Below are 17,799 nucleotides of genomic sequence, written 5' to 3'. Positions count from 1 at the left end.
GAAATACAAGAACATATATAATGTAACAATATAAGAAATCACAAAGTAAAATACAGCACACCTTTAATAGTCAATGTAAGAATTATCCAAGGTATGGTATATCTCAAATTGGATGAATTCTTAATCTGCAAATGTTTCTTGATATTTGTGACTTCTTCATCTATGAGACTAAATTACTGATTAATTAATTGTTTTTACTGTTAACCTCAAAATATATTTAAATGTTAAACAAATACTCTTTCTTAAAGAATATATGCTAAAGATAATACTTAAATGTTTTGTCTTCTTTTCTGGATTACCCATGCATGTGCTCTTCTTCATCAGGTAAATTGTAGACTACACATTTTGTGTGATTCAAGTGAAAAATGCCATTTAGCTTATTACTAAGGCTACCATCTAGTCAAGAAGAGAGTTCTCTTTTGGTGATAATATTGATTTTTTTTGTCTTGTCCCTGGGTTTCAAAATTGCTTTATAGGATAAAGTCTGTATATGATTTTTCTGAAGCAAAAAAAAAAAAAAAAGAAAAGAAAAGTTTAGCTGGGCAGCCAACAGCCTTGTGATGCCATAAATCAGGGCAGCAATCTTTGACAAAACTGAAAGAGGCAGAGGTGAAGAGTTAGCATAAGTCAGTCGATGCAGCAGTATTATGCCTGTGGGAGCAAGCTGCAGAGGCGGTGCTTCTCAAGCCTAGTTGCAAGTGCCCTTACGCTCTCCCCATTACTGGTGTTAGATTAATTTTGTTAGAAATATTGGCATTTAACACAGGCTTTATAAAATGCTCCTAATGTGTACTTGCATGGAAAATCTGATGAAATTTTTAGTAGGAACTTCATACCTCCTTGATACATTGATTATTTCCTTTTCCTATAATTTATTCAGATACAAATGTAAAACAATGATGGCTACAAATGTATTCATATGGTACCCGAATGAGCATGTTTCAGAATAGAAACCCCTCGTTATAGTAGACTTTTGTCTAATACTTGAGAGCCATGTGAGTGTGGCATGCTATATGGTTACGGTGTGAAAGCAGAGTATGTAGGCATAAAATGCAGCGGATAGGACAGAAGAATCAAAATTCAGTCTGTAATCACTTAAAACAATGCTGACATATGAGAATAACTGTTACGTGTTTTAACAATCATTATCATCATCATCCTCTTTAGAACATTCGAGTTCTGTCTCAGAAGTGTCTCCAAAGTAGCAAAGATATTCACAAGAGAAATCATGGGATTAGGAGTCAGGTCTTTAATTCTTGCCTCAGTTCTGTTAACAAATCATTAAGCATGGGGTTAAGTGTGTGTGGGGAAAGTCAATTAACTTCAATGAACCCTTTTTTTCTATTTGAATTCAGAAAATGTGAAAAATTGAAATAGATGATCTCTAAATTCTCTTCTAACCCCTAAAAATATCCTATGGTCCTCACACAAGAAATTCTCACAGATACTAGGATATTATCAAATATGCACTGTCTTGTTTCAATTTGCGTTACTATAAAAGTATACTGGGGTAGTTTATTTAAAAAAAAAAAAAAAAGACATATTTAGCTCAGAGTTCTACAGGCTGAGAAGTTCAAGGACATGGCCCCGGCTTTGGGTGAGGGATTTCATGCTGTATTGCAGCACAGTGGAGAGTTTCCAGGGGGAAGTGGCCATGTGCAAACAAGAGCTGAAAAGCCTGAGGGACGTCCTGGCTCTATCATAACCCATACTCGTAGAAACGAATCCATTCCTGAGAAGATAGATTCAGTCTTTTGACAGTGAGAACTCACTGGTTACCAGAACATCAAGCTGTTAGGTATTTGTCCCCATCACCTAAATACATCCCACAAGGCCACTCCTCTCAATATCACTGCACTGGGGATCAAATTTCAACAGGAGTTTTGGTGGAGACAAAGAAACCAAACCATAGCATGCTCTAAAAATGCCATAAAGGGAGCAGCTTATGACCAACAGAAACTTACTTCTCACTGTTTTGGAGACTGGGAAGTTCATGATTAAGGCACCATCAGCTGTGGAGACTGGTGAGGGTTTCTTCCTCATGGACAAACTATCTTGGACCCTCACATGGCATAAGAGGTGAAGAGGTGAAGGTTTTCTCTCAAGCCTCTTTTACAAAGGCACTAATCTCACTTATGAGGGTCTGCTCCATAATGTAATCACTTCACAAAGGTCGAACCTCCTAATATCATCACCTTGGGTAGGTGCAGATCTCCCGTACATATTTGGAGGTGACATCACCTTCAGACTAACCCTAACCCTAACTTCTTCCCCAAAATCCTTGACCTTCTCACATGCAAAATATATTCATTTTATCACAATAGCCCTAAAAGTCTTGTTTCAGTGTCAATTTAAAACTCTAAGTCCAAAATCTCATCTAAAGCAGATATGAGTGAGGCTCTATATACATTCTGAGGCAAATCACTCTTAAGCTGTAAATCTATGAATTAAAATGTGTCATGAACCTTCCAAAATAAATGATGAGACAGGCATAGGACAGTCATGCCCAGTCTAAAAGGGAGACATAAGAAAGAAGTAGCAGGTCCCCAGCAAGCCCAAACCTTGAGGCTCAAGAATCATTTTCTTGGCCAGTCACAGTGGCTCATGCCTGTAATCCCAGCATTTTGGGAGGCCGAGGCATGTAGATCACCTGAGGTCCGGAGTTCGCAACCAGGCTGACCAACATGGTGAAACCCAGTCTCTACTAAACACAAAATAATTATCCTGGTGTAGTGATGCATGCCTGAAATCTCAGCTCCTTGGGAGGCTGAGGCAGGAGAATAGCTTGAACCCGGTAGGGGGAGGTTGCAGTGAGCTGAGATCGCACCATTGCACTCCAGCCTGGGCAACAAGAGCAAAACTCCATCTTAAAAAAAAAAAAAAAAGAATTTTATCTTAGTGTTCTATCCTTTAAACACACTGGGGTAGAGGTCTACCCAACTGCTTTTCTGGGAACAGCCACAGCCTTCATAGGTTGAAGTCACATGTCCTTGTCTCTAAAGGTCTTGACCGGGGGTCGCCCCACCCCGTGATTCGGTTTGCCATTGTTAGTGGGGGCTCTCTGCAGTGCGTCCCACTGCAAAGATTCTTTGCCCGGGTTCCAAGTATCCTTTGAAATGTAGGTGAAGGCAGCCATGCCCCCACAACTTTGCTGATCAAAATGTGCACGCTCCACTTGGTGCAGTGAGGAAGACTGCTGCCAGAAAGTGCCGGGATAAAAGTTTGAGATAATTCGAGATACGAGGTAGGGGTGGACAGTGGTTTTCCTCCTTCAACTCATTCTGTCCCCCTACACACCGGCCCTCTGGAGCTGAGCTGAGAGGCAAGCGCAGTCATCTCTGACGTGCCTTCAGTGTCATCCTTCCACTGACTTCAGCAATAGGTCCTGATTTCCACCGAGCTGGCCAATCCACACTCATCTTATAAGACACCTGCCTGGCCACACCTTTGGTGTTTCCTTGTAAGCATGTTTTCTCATTCTTTACAGTATGAATAGGCCGAGAATTTCCAAATCTTTAATTTCTGCTTCCATTTTGATTAGTAATTCCATCTCTAAATCTTTTCTGTCTTCTTGGATTTTATGACAGGCAGTCAGGAGCCAACCGTTCTTTCAACACTCTGCCTAGACATTTTCTCAGCAAAATACCCAATTTCATCCCTCACAAGCAATACCTTCCACAAAACATGAGAGCACAAACACAATTCTGCCAAATTCTTGGCCAAGTTGTAACAAGGATGACCTTTCCTCTAGAAACATATTCCTCATTTCCATTTGAAAGCTCATCAAAACGACCCTTACTATTTATATTTCTATAAACATTCTGTTCAGAATAACTTAGGAATTCTCTAACAAGATGCTCCTCCTAGCCTACTGAGCCCAGACCAGAATCAGCCTTAATAGTCTGTTCATGGCAACGTAAATATTTTCTAGCAAGGACCTCAAAACTCCTCCAGCCTCTACTCATTACTCAGTTCCAAAGCCACTGCCCCATATTTTGAGGTATTTGTTACAGCAACATCCCCACATATCAGTGTACATTTTCTGTATATGTCCACTTGGGCTGCTAGAACAAAATACCATAGACTAGATGGCTTGTAAACAATATTAAAAATTCCAGCCTCTTAGTTTTGAAAGGACATAACATTCAGGCACCAGCACAGTCTAAGCACTTCACCACTGAACTGGGGATACTATTTTATAAATGTATAGGCACCAGGAAAAATATCCAGGTACTTTCTTATTACCTGAATAAGACGAAGGCAGATCACTGATTTTCTACCTCCAACTTTTACTGCGTGGGTGTGTGAATGGAGTAAATGTTAGATAATACATGTAACTATATATACATATATAAGGCATATATTGGATGTGTTTAATTATATATTAGGCATATATAGTTACATATTAAATGTATAATTATATATTAGATTATATATACACTAACATACATTAATGTAATTGTATATATTAGCCATATATAAAAATATATGAATAGTTTATATAACTATCACCATCTACAAGAACCAAAGTCATCAGCTACAACAGAAAGGTTAAGTCAAAATTCTCTCTCAGCGACTAATATTGAATAAAGCAATACCATCGAGGAACTTGAACTCCCTAAACAAAGTCTCTTTGCTTCCTCTTAAGTACCCTTAGAAAGATCCCTGCCCATCCATTGCCAAGTAGTAGAACTGATTGAAGTCCACTTTCTATTGTTTTTAAGTTTTCATCTCTTGTGTGGAATACTTTCACTTCAATGAATAAAGACAGTCTACACCCATGTACTTCATCACAAGATAGCTTTGACCTTAGTTAAAAATAATGATAGAATTCTGCACAATTTTAGTCAATGCAGTAAAAAGTAGAACATCATGACAAATATACACAGGCAACGTCTTAGTCTGTTTGGGTTACTACAGCAAACTACAATAAATTAGGTGGCTTATAACAAACAGGATTTTGTTTCTCACGGTTCTGGATGTTGGAAGGTTCTGGATGATCTTGGAAATCCAAGATCAAGGTGCTGGCAGATTTGCTGTGTTTAGGGTCCATCTCCTGGTTCGTGGATGGAACTTTCTAGCTATGTTCTCACACGGTAGAAAGGGCAAGGCCTCTCTGGGCCCTCTTTATTATCAGAGGACTAACGCCTATGACGAGAGCTGGACTTACGAGCTAATCACCTCTCAAATGCCTCACTTCCTTATACCCTCACCTTGGCAACTGGATTTTGAACATATGAATTTTTGAAGGGGTGCCACAGAACCATTCAGACCAACACAGATGGTAACATGACACAAAGGATAAACCTGTTTCAGTGGAAACTTACTGTACATTTATGAGATGATCACAGAGAATGCTATTGTAAAACTCATCATTTGAAGAGAGGGATTATTTGTCCACTGTGAAAGAACATATTGGGATGGGTGCCTCTGTAGGAAGAACACCCTGTGTCTTTTGAAGTCATGGAAAAGTCAGCCCACTTCAATGACTTCCAGACATAATTTAATCACATGCATTGAAACTCTATTTTTTATAATCTCAAATAGACATATGTATAATAATATATGCACCATATATACAGTTCACCATTTCTTATCTATGCAGATTTTTAAAGACTCACAGAACTTAATCTATTTTCAGAGTTGAAAGGGATCTTTGATGATAGCCAGTCTTCCAAGCTATTCCTACATAGATGACTCCCCTATACCATTCATGCCAGATAATAATCCATTTTCAGATCCAATCACCCATCTAACCATATTTCATGTCCTTCATAGGCATCCTTTCAAATTTTGAATATCACGACTCACACGATAAACATTTTTCCCCCTAAATTGTACTCAAAACTTTCTCTATAACTTTCAAACATAAATCTTACTTTTGAGACCCATGAGATATAGGTCTGAGGTAGGTATCACATTTTGAACAACAACAAATCCTAAAGTAAACGTTTCTTCCCATTTGGCATTACATCCTTGTCAACCTCTTCTAGGTGATTACTCTCCTCACTAATAATAGCCAGGAAAGAACAGACTGTGCCTTTTGCATTTTGATTGGTGCAGCTTCCCAAAAGACTAAAATCTTCTTTTTTTTTTGCATTGTTTCTCCACTAATGTTAATATAGGCTAATATCGTTTATAGGAGTATTTTTATCAGCCATAATCAAAGTATTGACTCACATTAAGTTTGAATGAAATAAGACCACAGGACCATCCTGGGCATCAGGGTTCCTCTATGTTACTGATTTCTGAAATATAATGCTTTTATCATATATCTCTATTATATTTTATGGCATACTTTTGATAAAAATTAGATTTTTGTTATTTATTAAAATCTTGACTATATCATTTAATATATTAGCTTGCCCTTTCATATTTTTATCATTTAAATTAAATACGAGTTCTCAGTATGTTATTCCTGAAGACTGATAAGCATACTGAATAAATACAGAACCCTGAAATTCCCTCACTGAAGGAATAATTCATTGAATTTGGTAGATTCTTCAATCAGCAGTGAGTCACCAAAGGTGTTGTCTTGTAGCCTGAGTTACATATGCTTGTCAATAAAATGCAAATATTTTCCTCAAATATTTTGCTGAGATGCAAATGTACTACCTCTAACATTTTAATCAACTACTGAACCAAATACATCACAACATACTGTTTTAATCCGACATAAAGCTGGGAGAGGTGTTTGACACACTACATGATGGTGTCAAGACTTGAAAGACTGAGTGACATTCAGTATTTCTGGTGTCCTAAAACTCCCCAACTCGGTAATTAAAAGGGAATTTAAAGCCCAACCTATTTATTCATTATACAAAATAACTGTCTAATACACTTAACACTTACGAATTTAAAACAGTATTGGCTGCTCCGCTGCTGACAATAAGAGAAATCACTGAAATTTCAAAAATATTGTATTGTCTTTTCTAATAATACAAAAATACATAGTTGTGAAATACAAGGTGCTTATTTCTTTTCATTTACAGTTTTTTTTTTTCAACTTTTGTTTCAGATTCAGGTGCACATGTGCAGGTTTATTATCCAGGTAAAATGTGTGTCACGGGAGTTTGGTGTACAAATTATTCCATCACCCATGCAATAAGCATAGTACCCAATAGGGGTACTATAATCCTCACCCTTTTCCCAACCTCCACCCTCAAGTAGGTTCTGGAGTCTGTTGTTCCCTTCTTTTTGTCCATATGGACTCAATGTTTAGCTCTCACTTGTAGGTGAGAACATGTGGTGTTTGATTTTCTGTTACTATATTAGACTTCTAAGGACAATGGCCTCCAGCTCTATCCATGTTGTTGCAAAGTACCTGGTATCATTCTTTTTTATGGCTACATAGTATTCCACAACACAAAGTTTCTGTGATTTGCCCTTGACTCTGGATATCACCCGTTGTGCTGTTTTAAATATTTTCTGAAACTTTTTCCATTTACTATCTACCCAAGCAATTCTCTCTCCTTACCTACTTTAATAGGAACTCTGAAGTCACAAACCTATTAAAAATAAATGGGACTGCAAGAGAAGCTTACCACATTTTCTTTATGCAGTCTAACATGGATAGGCATCTCATTTGATTCCATGTCTTTGTTATGGGAATAGTCTGGGGACAGTTCCGTGATGAACACACACATGCATGTGTCTTTATGACAGAACGATTTATACTCAGTATTGGGATTGTTGGGTCAAATGGTGGATCTGTTTTAAGTTCTCTGAGAAACGGCCAAACTGCCTTCCACAGTGGCTGAACTAGTTTACATTCCCACCAGCGGTGCATGAGTGTTCCCTTTTTTTCCACAAAGTCACCAGCATCTGTTACTGTTTGACTTTTATAACAGCTATTCTGAGGCCAGGAACAGTGGTTTATGCCTCTAATCCCAGCACTTTGGGAGGTCGAGGTGGGCGGATCACCTGAGGTCAGGAGTTTGAGACCAGCTTGACCAACATGGAGAAACCCCGTCTCTACCAATAATACAAAATCAGCTGTGCGTGGTGGTGCATGCCTGTAATCCCAGCTACTCCGGAGGCTGAGGCAGGAGAATAGCTTCGGGAGGCGAAGGTTGCTGTGAGCCAAGATCACACCATTGCACTCCAGCCTGGGCAACAAGAGCAAAACTCCATCTCAAAAACCAATAATAAATAAATAAATAAATAAAATAACAGCTATTCTGACTGGTGTGAGATGGTATCTCACTGTGGTTTTGACTTGGGTTTCTCTAATAATTAGTGATGTTGAACATTTTTATATGCTTGTTGGCCACATGAATGTTTTTTTCAAAGTGTCTGTTCATGTCACCAGGTACTTATTTCTTAAAGCTAAATTTCTCAGAATTCTTTTTCACTTCCATAAATTTGTAACACATGAAATATTCAGGGTTTCTGACAAATATTCAGAATATATCTATTAGTATGACTAATAGAAATATGAATAGAAATAGAAATATGAAATAAAGTTTATTTCATTTAGAAATAAACTTTCTAAAGTTTATTTGATTTACCCTTGCTCTGGATAGCACCCATTGTGCTGTTTTAAATTATTTTCTGAAACTTTTCCCGTTTATTATCTACCCAAGCAATTCTCTCTCCTTACCTACCTTAATTGGAACTCTGAGGTCACAAATCTATTTGAAATAAATGGGCCTGCAAGAGAAGCTTACTAAAAAGAACCTACCAAATATTTTTATGCAGGTTTTTAAAAATTTAAACCCAAACTTCATCAGAAGCTGCTGCATCAGTTCCATAGGCTTCGTAAGAGCTAAACCAAAGACAAATGAAATTCATCATTTCCCAGTTGAATCGTGTGAACTGTCTTAGGAAAGCCTATGATGCCTATTGTTGAAATAAGAAAGCAAAGTGTAATATGTAACTCTTTCCTGTCACGGATCAAAATGAAAACAGGGGGACCTTAGTGGTTTAAACGACGTATTAGAGAATAGCCTGCTGTGCTCAAACTGTGTGAAGAAAACACCGTTAACAGCTTATGAAACTGGCATCATATGGCATAGATGAAGGAAAAACAGTCAAGTGCAGAGAATCTTACGTTCTTGAAAGGATGTGAAGAGCATCTGAAATCGACTGTTTCGGCTGCCCTCATCTGCCCACATGCGGATCACCCCAAGACCCGTGCGTAGCATCACATCATTAGCCACAGTGCTACAGAACTTAGCTTTCAAATCCTCCACGGAACTGCTTCCATCATACACAGCCACAAAATTCCTCTTGCATTCATTTGAATTCTGCATCTCATAGTCCAAGAAGCGCAAGTAAATCTATAAAACAAAAATAAAATAATTTCCACATATCAAAATATGAATGTACATCAGTAAGTACCAGAATTTCTTTTCTCTTTTTCAGTCTCACAAGACAATCTTGATTGCAATCAATCTTACTATTTTCCCTTGTGAATAGAAGGAAGATGTACAATAAGAACAAATTGTGTTTAATATTTTTTTCAAATGCTATTATCCTTTCTTTACTTAAATGCACCCTTTTCTAGAGCTGAGTGTATTTACCCAAATTCGCTATATGTCTTCTCATAACTTACTGCAAATCAGTTATTAGTTTTGCATACTTACACACTGTTTTACTTTGATTAGCAAAATGTATTTGAAGTATTCCTGATACATTCATGTTTCAGTTCCATGGCTTCCTTTTACTTCCAAAAATGTACAAAAAATATGCGGTTTTTATTAATACCAAAGAAAAACAAAAATGATACTGAAAGACAGTCTCTGGTTTGTTTAATTAAATTATTTAACAAATACACTGCTTCATTTTTGAGGCGAAGTATAATTTTTTATAAAAAGGCCAAGCTAGTCTCTGACCATTCATGGCATATACAGAGAAGCCGTTTAGCTAAGCTATATAAATAAAAATTATGAGTAAAATGTACTGTGCAACTTGCTTTATATGTTATTTTGTAATACTTCCAACAACTCTATAAAGTGGCCCATTTTATTGTCATATTCAGATGAAGAAGCTCAGACTCAGATGGTATAAACTGAAAATTAGACGTGAGCATCCTCACTTCCTGGTCCATAATTCTTTTCACAACGCTACGCTGCCTTAGGTGTACTGCTTTTCAATCAACAGGCGTTATTTGACTCTTTACTAATGTGCATTCAAAATCACAAGGAATTCATTCAACCAAATGCACGTCTATAAAGAAATAATTTGTTCATGCATCCATCGATTCAGTGGCAGCCTCAGTTTGGCCTACGATTGTTGCAGACACTATTCAAGGCATTGTGGATATCACGGTGAACAAAAGAGTAAGGGCCAGTGCTGAAAATGTGTGTCAATTAAACCATGACAATAAGATACAATGTCAAAGAATGGAAATTACATAAAGCCAAAAGACCCATGCACTGTGAGAGGGATACCTAGAATGGTTTCCTAATAAAGACACATCTTTCATACAGATAGCTCCTAAATGTTTTACATTTTATTTTAATATGAATGCCTACATGCCATTTCCTCTTAAATGCATTTCTCTTAATTTAGCATGGATATAAACTAAAGACATGGCACTCAATCAAACATCCATCTCTTTCATGACTCTGTATGTATTTTTTCTTATTTTGTAAAATCTGAAACTCGTAAGACAATTTCTTCCAGATCCAGTATGTCTAGCCTAAATTTTATAATTTCACTATTTAAATTAGTGAAAATGCATCTCTTGTCCTCAAAGTTCTTACTCAACAGGGCACCAGTTCCTGTCAATTTCACCTTGAAACTACTTGTTTTCCACTTCCATTCACACTTCTATAATATTTCAACACTCTCCTGACCAGCCTGGATGGTTGCAAGGTGCAGATTCTCCTTACAACCCCAAAGTTTACTCTAGTAAAACTAGTTTACTCTAGCCAAAGCTATATTTCTAACAAACAAATCTAATAATCATAGTCTTTTAGCTAAAATTTGTAACTCGCGTATAATTTTTTAAAAGTCTAAAAACATCAACTAGCAAATTTACATCCCTCTTATCTCCAACATTGTAACCATTTTCAAAAAAGACACCCTTTATGAACATGACATTAGCTTCACACGAAGTTGTCATTCTCCATCTTCTGTCTAGGAAACTCTTCCTGATTTGTCAAGAGTTAGTTCAACAGTTGCACATCCAAGGAAAGATTTCTGCTGCTCCCACTCCCCAATCACAGCAGACATAACCTCTAGAGCCTCTATGTGATTCTGAGCGTATTTAAAGCCATAGTTCTAGGTTACAGGTGCCTTCTAATAAACTTGTGTTCCCAACAAGCTGAAGCAGTGGTATATATTTTTGTATTCTAAGCATTAATACATATTTTACACATAGTAAACACTCCAGAAATGTTTCTGAATGATTAATTAACTGGAAGTTTCATTTTCTTTATTGAATTCCTTTGTTCAGCATTCATATTTATTATGCGCCTATATGACAGACATATAGTGATATGATAATTACATAGTATAGTCTTATTTTATTATATACAGTCAAAATTATATGCAATCATTCTCAAAACAAGGTATAATATAGATCTAAAGTATGACATAAAAGGATAAGACAAAATGCTGCAGACTTGTAAGACGCTGAAAATAGAACGTGAAGTTCTAAATGAGGAACTCCAGATACAATTTGATGAGAAAGAACAAAATCAGAGAAATGTGGATAAATGAATCAAATGGAACAACAGTGGAAAGCACCTGAGTTGTAGTATGCTTTGCAAGGCAGGACGATTTTCATATATGAGCAATTTGTCGCATTGAAGTTGGAAGTTATTCTAAAATTTCCAAATACTTTGATGCCGATTTAAATTACAGGCCATTGCCACAGCCTTATAAGAGACACATGCCCCAGTGAGGCCTTCATTTTCGGTATGCCCAGGTTATTGCTTTGTTTTATTTTATCTAAAACTCAGATTATCTGTTACTCATGCAGTCCATCTGTGATTTCTCCTCCCAACACATATTTCATTTCTAAAATTATTCAGAGAATTTCAGAAATATCCAGTTTAAGAAGGTATATATGCATCTAAAACTGTGAGACTTCCAAGTTTATACTAACTCGTTTGTTTTTTAAATGTTAACATGACTTAAAAAAAGATTCTTTTTTCAGATGACCTTTATTAGAAAGCTGAAGCAAAGAAGAAAAAAAATAACTTGCTTCAGGACCATCAGTGAATTAATGTGGAAACCTTAAAGAGGATTAAAATTTCCAACTCTGGTTTTAAGGTTCTTTTCATCAGGTCACATTGCCCTGTTCTGACTAAAAGGAAAGAAACTGAAAACACTGTAAAAATAAAAAGTAAAATCTAGGTATTATACAAAATTGTTAAATGGAACAAAAATTCAAGTACGTACTTATACTCTAAAATACTGTGCAATAAATTCAACAAGTTTATCAGCTCTCAAAAAAGATGCAATTATAATTGGAAGTAAACACTGTCATAAGCAGGAGAACACAGACTAGGGTAAGTAAAGAGTGCTTTCCACTCCTTTGAAGTGTAATACAAAATGACGCGTCTCTCCCAATCGCCTTACAAAGTTGTAAAAACCAAGCACTAAGCCCACAGGAGGAAAAATCGTTAAATAATTGCTTGGCTAACACAAAAAAGCTATTAGACCACCTGATGTTTTCAAGTTGAAATGTTTCAGTGGCTCAACGCGTTTCAACAATTATTTAAAATTTCTAACACTGCATGTCATGTAGAAACACATCTTAAAATACTATTTCATTGTTAGGAAAAGAAAGTTTGTGTGTTATATTGACGATAGCTTAAGACACTGCTAACGCATCATTTCAAATCTCTCAACAACAGATACTTGTCATAATTTAAATGATTATGAAGAGAACTGAAGTTTATAAAAATTAAGTAACTTTCTCAGTGACACAGTAATGTCACTTAAGTAACGGACTGGTACTGGAGTCAGATCTGCCTAACAGTTGGACACTCATCACACTATGCAGCCTTATGTAATGTTTTTAAATGCTCACAGACTTACAGCCCAGAAAGAAAGTTATATTTTTAAAGAAAACAAACTAAAATAAAATGAGTAATAAAATATATAAGAAAGCAAATCAAAACTATTCATGTTTCCTAATGAGCTAGAAAAGATGTTGACTATCAAGTTATAAATAAAATTTATAGAAAATAAATGTGTCCCTCAAAAATAAATGGCTGTTTTACATTCTTTAAAAATAGAAATTTTTATATAAGAATATTGCTGTGGTTAGAAAGTCAGTTTGCATATGGGCCTCATATTTTTTTCATTTGACAGTTCTATATTTTCCGTATGAGGTGATGGTCTTGTATTTGTACATGAAGTGCAATCACTGCTACCTAAGTATCTTCTATATTTAAAGGACCTTCTTATTAAATAGAACACTAATTACAGAGTAAGTGAATCATTGCAGTTACTAGATCCCAGGTAATCACTTCTGAAGCATTCAATAGTGCTTACCTAAGATCTAGTGACAGCAACGATTTTTTACAATACAGAAAAAAAGAATATACTTTAAGAGCTGTCAGTACAAAAGCCAAATTCCATTAGCCAGAAGAAGTGATCACGCTTTCCCATGCTAACACTAGTATATGCCATATAAAATCTCTCTATATATTGTGATTTGAATGACTATCTCATTAGCTTAAATCTTGTACCACAATAATACTAACAGAAAGAATTATTTAATGTAGCAAACTACAAAAGCACTTTAGTCACTTACTGAAAAAAAAAGAGAAAATGATAAACAGAGTCATATACAACACTAGTAAAACAGATTATCATCTCTTCTCAGTGAATCATTTTGATGCATTCTTTTAAATCAATCATAAAGAGTTGGAGCTGACAAGATAATTTATTGACCAGGACACGGAAAACTTCACAACATATACCTAATTTCTAGTAATATCTATTTTTCAAGTCACATGGAAAGCAGGACCTCTTTTTATATGCAAAGCAAATAAATCTAGCTAACAATTTACTAAGTAATATATTCACAAACAGAATTTAGTACCAACTGCTCAAACAGGTCCCTCCCCTCATATCAAAATGATATACAGAAAATAGACATTATTTGAGGCAATTATTTATGACTTTCCAGAACAGTTTTCTCCATAATAAGTAAAAATTAAATCTATCACAGTCTGAGAAACGCCGTACATGGTTTCAATACTACTAGACACTTTTATAAATAAAATCATATTCTACAAAGTATGCAGCCCAGGATTTCTGCATTTTCTATTTTATTATTGCCCAGACATGTCAGGTTTATAAACTTATGCAGAATATTCCATTTAGAGGGTATCAGTGCTCCCTTTATTTTTGGAGAAGGAACCAAAACATCTTAATGCTTTATAAAATATTAACACACAAGCACATACACACATACGTGCACAGCACAACAATTCCTGATATAACAATAAAAATAATTTTCTGGCATATATGAACAAGTACCAAAATACTTAAAGTCCACCTGAGTAGCTGTCAAAAAGACGAGAGTATAAAAATGACATTTTATTTAAAAAAAAACTTGAACTGTACAATTTTTGTGGTATTTACCTACCTATTTAAAATTTTTACTTTGTTTGCCAAATTTTATTCTCACATTTTGGAGATAAAAGCAGGCTCAGTCTTCAGAACTCTTAATGCTTATCAATTACAGTTACTACACTTGGTTTATTGTATTAATATGCTATTGCTCCATAACAAATCACCACAATTTTAGCAGCTTTAAATAACACCCATTTACTATCTACTCTTAATAGTTCTATAGGTAAGAAGTATTGGGTTCTTTGGCGAGGGCAGTTGAGGGTGAAAATCCAGTTTCTCACAGTTCTGGGACCAAAGTCTCTATTTTTTTGAGGACTGCTTGCTGGGGTCACCCTCACTCCTAAAACACATTTCTCAGTCCTCTGATTCTCTTACTCCCCCTTTCATTCACATCCAAAGAATCTGCTCCACTTTTAAAGGGCGCGTGTGGTTAGATTACGCTCACCTGGATAATCAACCTTTTGATTAACCCAAAGTCACCTGACTGGTAACCTTAATCACAAAGGCAAATTTATCAGATTCATAATCCCAGAAACTGGAGCTGGAAATTTATGTTCATTAGATAAGTAACTTTAACACCTTTATCACAACTTTAGTGTAAGATATTTACTGTATTTGTCAAGTGTTTACATTTTTTATTTTAATTTGACTGAAGATATTTTTGAATTAGTTAACAACAAATTGAGTCAACTTTAAATATGAAATAATGAGTAAATGGTATAAGCTAGAGTTTTATTATCCAAAAACATTAAACATTAAATTACCTTCATTTATGTATTTTATACATATTTTGACTCTGTCCCTTATCCTGTCCTAGCAAATGGTAAGAATATGAATACAGATTGGTTAATTAGCTTGATTTAATCATTCCATGATAGAAACATCACACCATACCCCATAAATATAAACAAGCATTATTTGTCAATTAAAAATAAATTAAAAAAATATTTTCAAATTAATTTTTAAAAACCTTGATCATTTCCTCAAAGAATGTGGTTTTGTGAGAGCAAACTAGGCCAGGAATTGGGAGATGTTAACCTTGCTCCAGCTCTGCTGCTAACTAGCCAAATATTTGGGCAAGTCACTTATCACAGATTCATTAATTTTGGTTTTCAGATGACTTTCATGTTATCTGTGCCAAAATATTACTTGACTTTTAACTATTATTCAAAATCTCTGCCAGCCTCTGCTTGGATTCCTCCGGTGAAATCTCATTCAATCTCTGTTATTAAAATAAAAGGCTTCTCTGTGTTACATTAAAAGCTATTTCTTTAGTTTCAAACTTTCAAATAAATCGCGGTACTTAAAAGTCTTAATCCTGCAGGTTAAGTCTTATTCCTGTTTCATGTGACAGTCCTTCAAACGTTTGAAGATTGCTACCATATCCTTTTTTAAAAAAAGAAATAATCAGTTTATTTATTCCATGAGTTTTAATTGAATAACAGACATTGTGCTTGGCACTGGGTATCTGGAGATAAATATGGTCCAGGCTTCATGAAATTAATAGTTACCATGATTTGGTCTCCCATCATTTCATTCTGGTGGCTATTTTCCAGACCAGATTCTGAGTTGGACGCCATAGTATTTGCTCAGAGAGGCATATGTCTACCCCCCTTTGTTAACTCATATTGAATTTCATTATCTGACTCAGTTTATTCATCTTTTAAATGACGTAGTCAGTAACAAGGTTCTTTCTGCCTCTGGCTTTCCAAATTCTAAGAAATCTAGATTAATCACATTCTAATTAAATGTGACCATCTAGATTAATATTCTTCAGTAAAGGAGACATCAGATATTATATTTTCTGTTCGTCAAAAGCTGGAAAAGCAGTAAATAATGTGTATACATTTTAATAGAGTCAAGTAAGCTATTCAGCAACTTTCCTTGTGCAATATGGTTCGGTCACCAGGTGTCATTCAAATATTCGCCACGAGCCATTTCAAGTTTAACTTGCGCTTTGATAGTCTATTCTCATAAGCTGCTAGGAACTCTACAAAAATAGAAAGTCCACATAGGCAGTAATCTCCAGTCCTTGCTTTTCTCCACAGTATTCAAAGCCACTTCCCATCCTCTAACCTTTAATTTAACAGAGAAAGCCTGTTACAATAGAGCCATCTTTGTCCAGCTCTGCAGGCAGCTTCCCCTTTGGGTCACAGAATGCCAAATTCTGTAACAGACAGGTACATCGGTTATTGTTGCTCTGGAATTGTACAAAAGACAGTCTATTTACCAGCTGGAAAAAAAGGGTGTGCATTTGCACTGTCATGAAAACCTTCTCCTTAAGACTGTGGTGACAAAGGTCCTGGTTATGACAGTAAGCTGGGGGCACATATAATCCTGTTTTTTAAAAAGTCTTTAAAAATGTTCCATTCGTAGAGTTTAAGAAAAACAAATAGCCCTGGCAGGTGAATCCACGTCTTATGAAAAAAGCATAATAAGCTGCAACCTAGCTCTCTGGTAATATAGGTAGTGGGTTTTTATGGTTTTATGTGAGCAAAAGCTTTTGACTTAAAACACAGAAGAAAAATAACTGTCTTTCTTCATAATGCAATTAACTTTCTCTAAGATTTGTTCAGAGGCAAAGAGAAATGCAAGCATCAAAGCTGGAAGCTGGAGCATGATCTCTGAATCTCCTTACACCACATAGGGTAAATCAATGGCAGACTCGCACAGCTGTCAGTATCTTGGTGAATCTTCATGATAAATATTGTGTCCGGTAGACAAGGTGAGAAGGCTCTCCAGGCAGAGGGAATAACATCTATAAAGTCATGGAATCATAGAAGAGAGTGTGCTTTTTCAGGATTTAATGCAATTGCACGTGACCAAATGAAAGTGTGGATAGGGAGGTGGTGTCGATTCTTTAAGCTAAAATCCTGAGTGCTTCAGTGACATACGGAAAAACAAAGCAGAAAGACTGAAAGTTGGGGGAAATGTGCCACATTTCCATTTTATATGCAAACCCTAGAGACACATGCAAGAAAAAAATCAAGTGAAGAAATACCAGTGCCCTCAAAAGAGGTTCTTCGCTGGGTGCGGTGACTCACTCCTATAATCCTAGCACTTTGGGAGGCCAAGGCGGGCAGATCACCTGAGATCAAGAGTTCGAGACCAGCCTGGTCAACATGGGGAAACCCCATCTCTAATAAACATACAAAAAAATAAAAAATAAAAAAATTAGCCAGGTGTGGTGGTGCACGCCTGTAATTCCTGAAGCAAGAGAATCGCTTGAGGTGGGAGGTAGAGGTGGCAGTGAGC

General features: G+C 36.1%; 1 protein-coding gene across 3 annotated transcripts in view; it reads right to left on the bottom strand.

Moving 5' to 3' along the window:
• NETO1 (neuropilin (NRP) and tolloid (TLL)-like 1) overlaps positions 1-17,799 on the bottom strand; it is a 127,277-nt gene that overhangs the window by 33,411 nt on the left and 76,067 nt on the right. For all 3 annotated transcript variants that reach the window (XM_011959198.1, XM_011959199.1, XM_011959197.1), the window contains exon 7: positions 9,053-9,281. In XM_011959198.1, the coding sequence (XP_011814588.1) occupies positions 9,053-9,281 (229 nt within the window). The remainder of the gene's footprint in view (positions 1-9,052; positions 9,282-17,799) is intronic.

The sequence above is a fragment of the Colobus angolensis genome, unplaced genomic scaffold, assembly GCF_000951035.1.
Source record: "Colobus angolensis palliatus isolate OR3802 unplaced genomic scaffold, Cang.pa_1.0 Scaffold489, whole genome shotgun sequence".
NCBI classification, from domain to species: Eukaryota; Metazoa; Chordata; class Mammalia; order Primates; family Cercopithecidae; genus Colobus; species Colobus angolensis.
The sequence above is the reverse complement of the archived record's forward strand: the minus strand, read 5'-3'. Positions and strand labels throughout refer to the sequence as shown.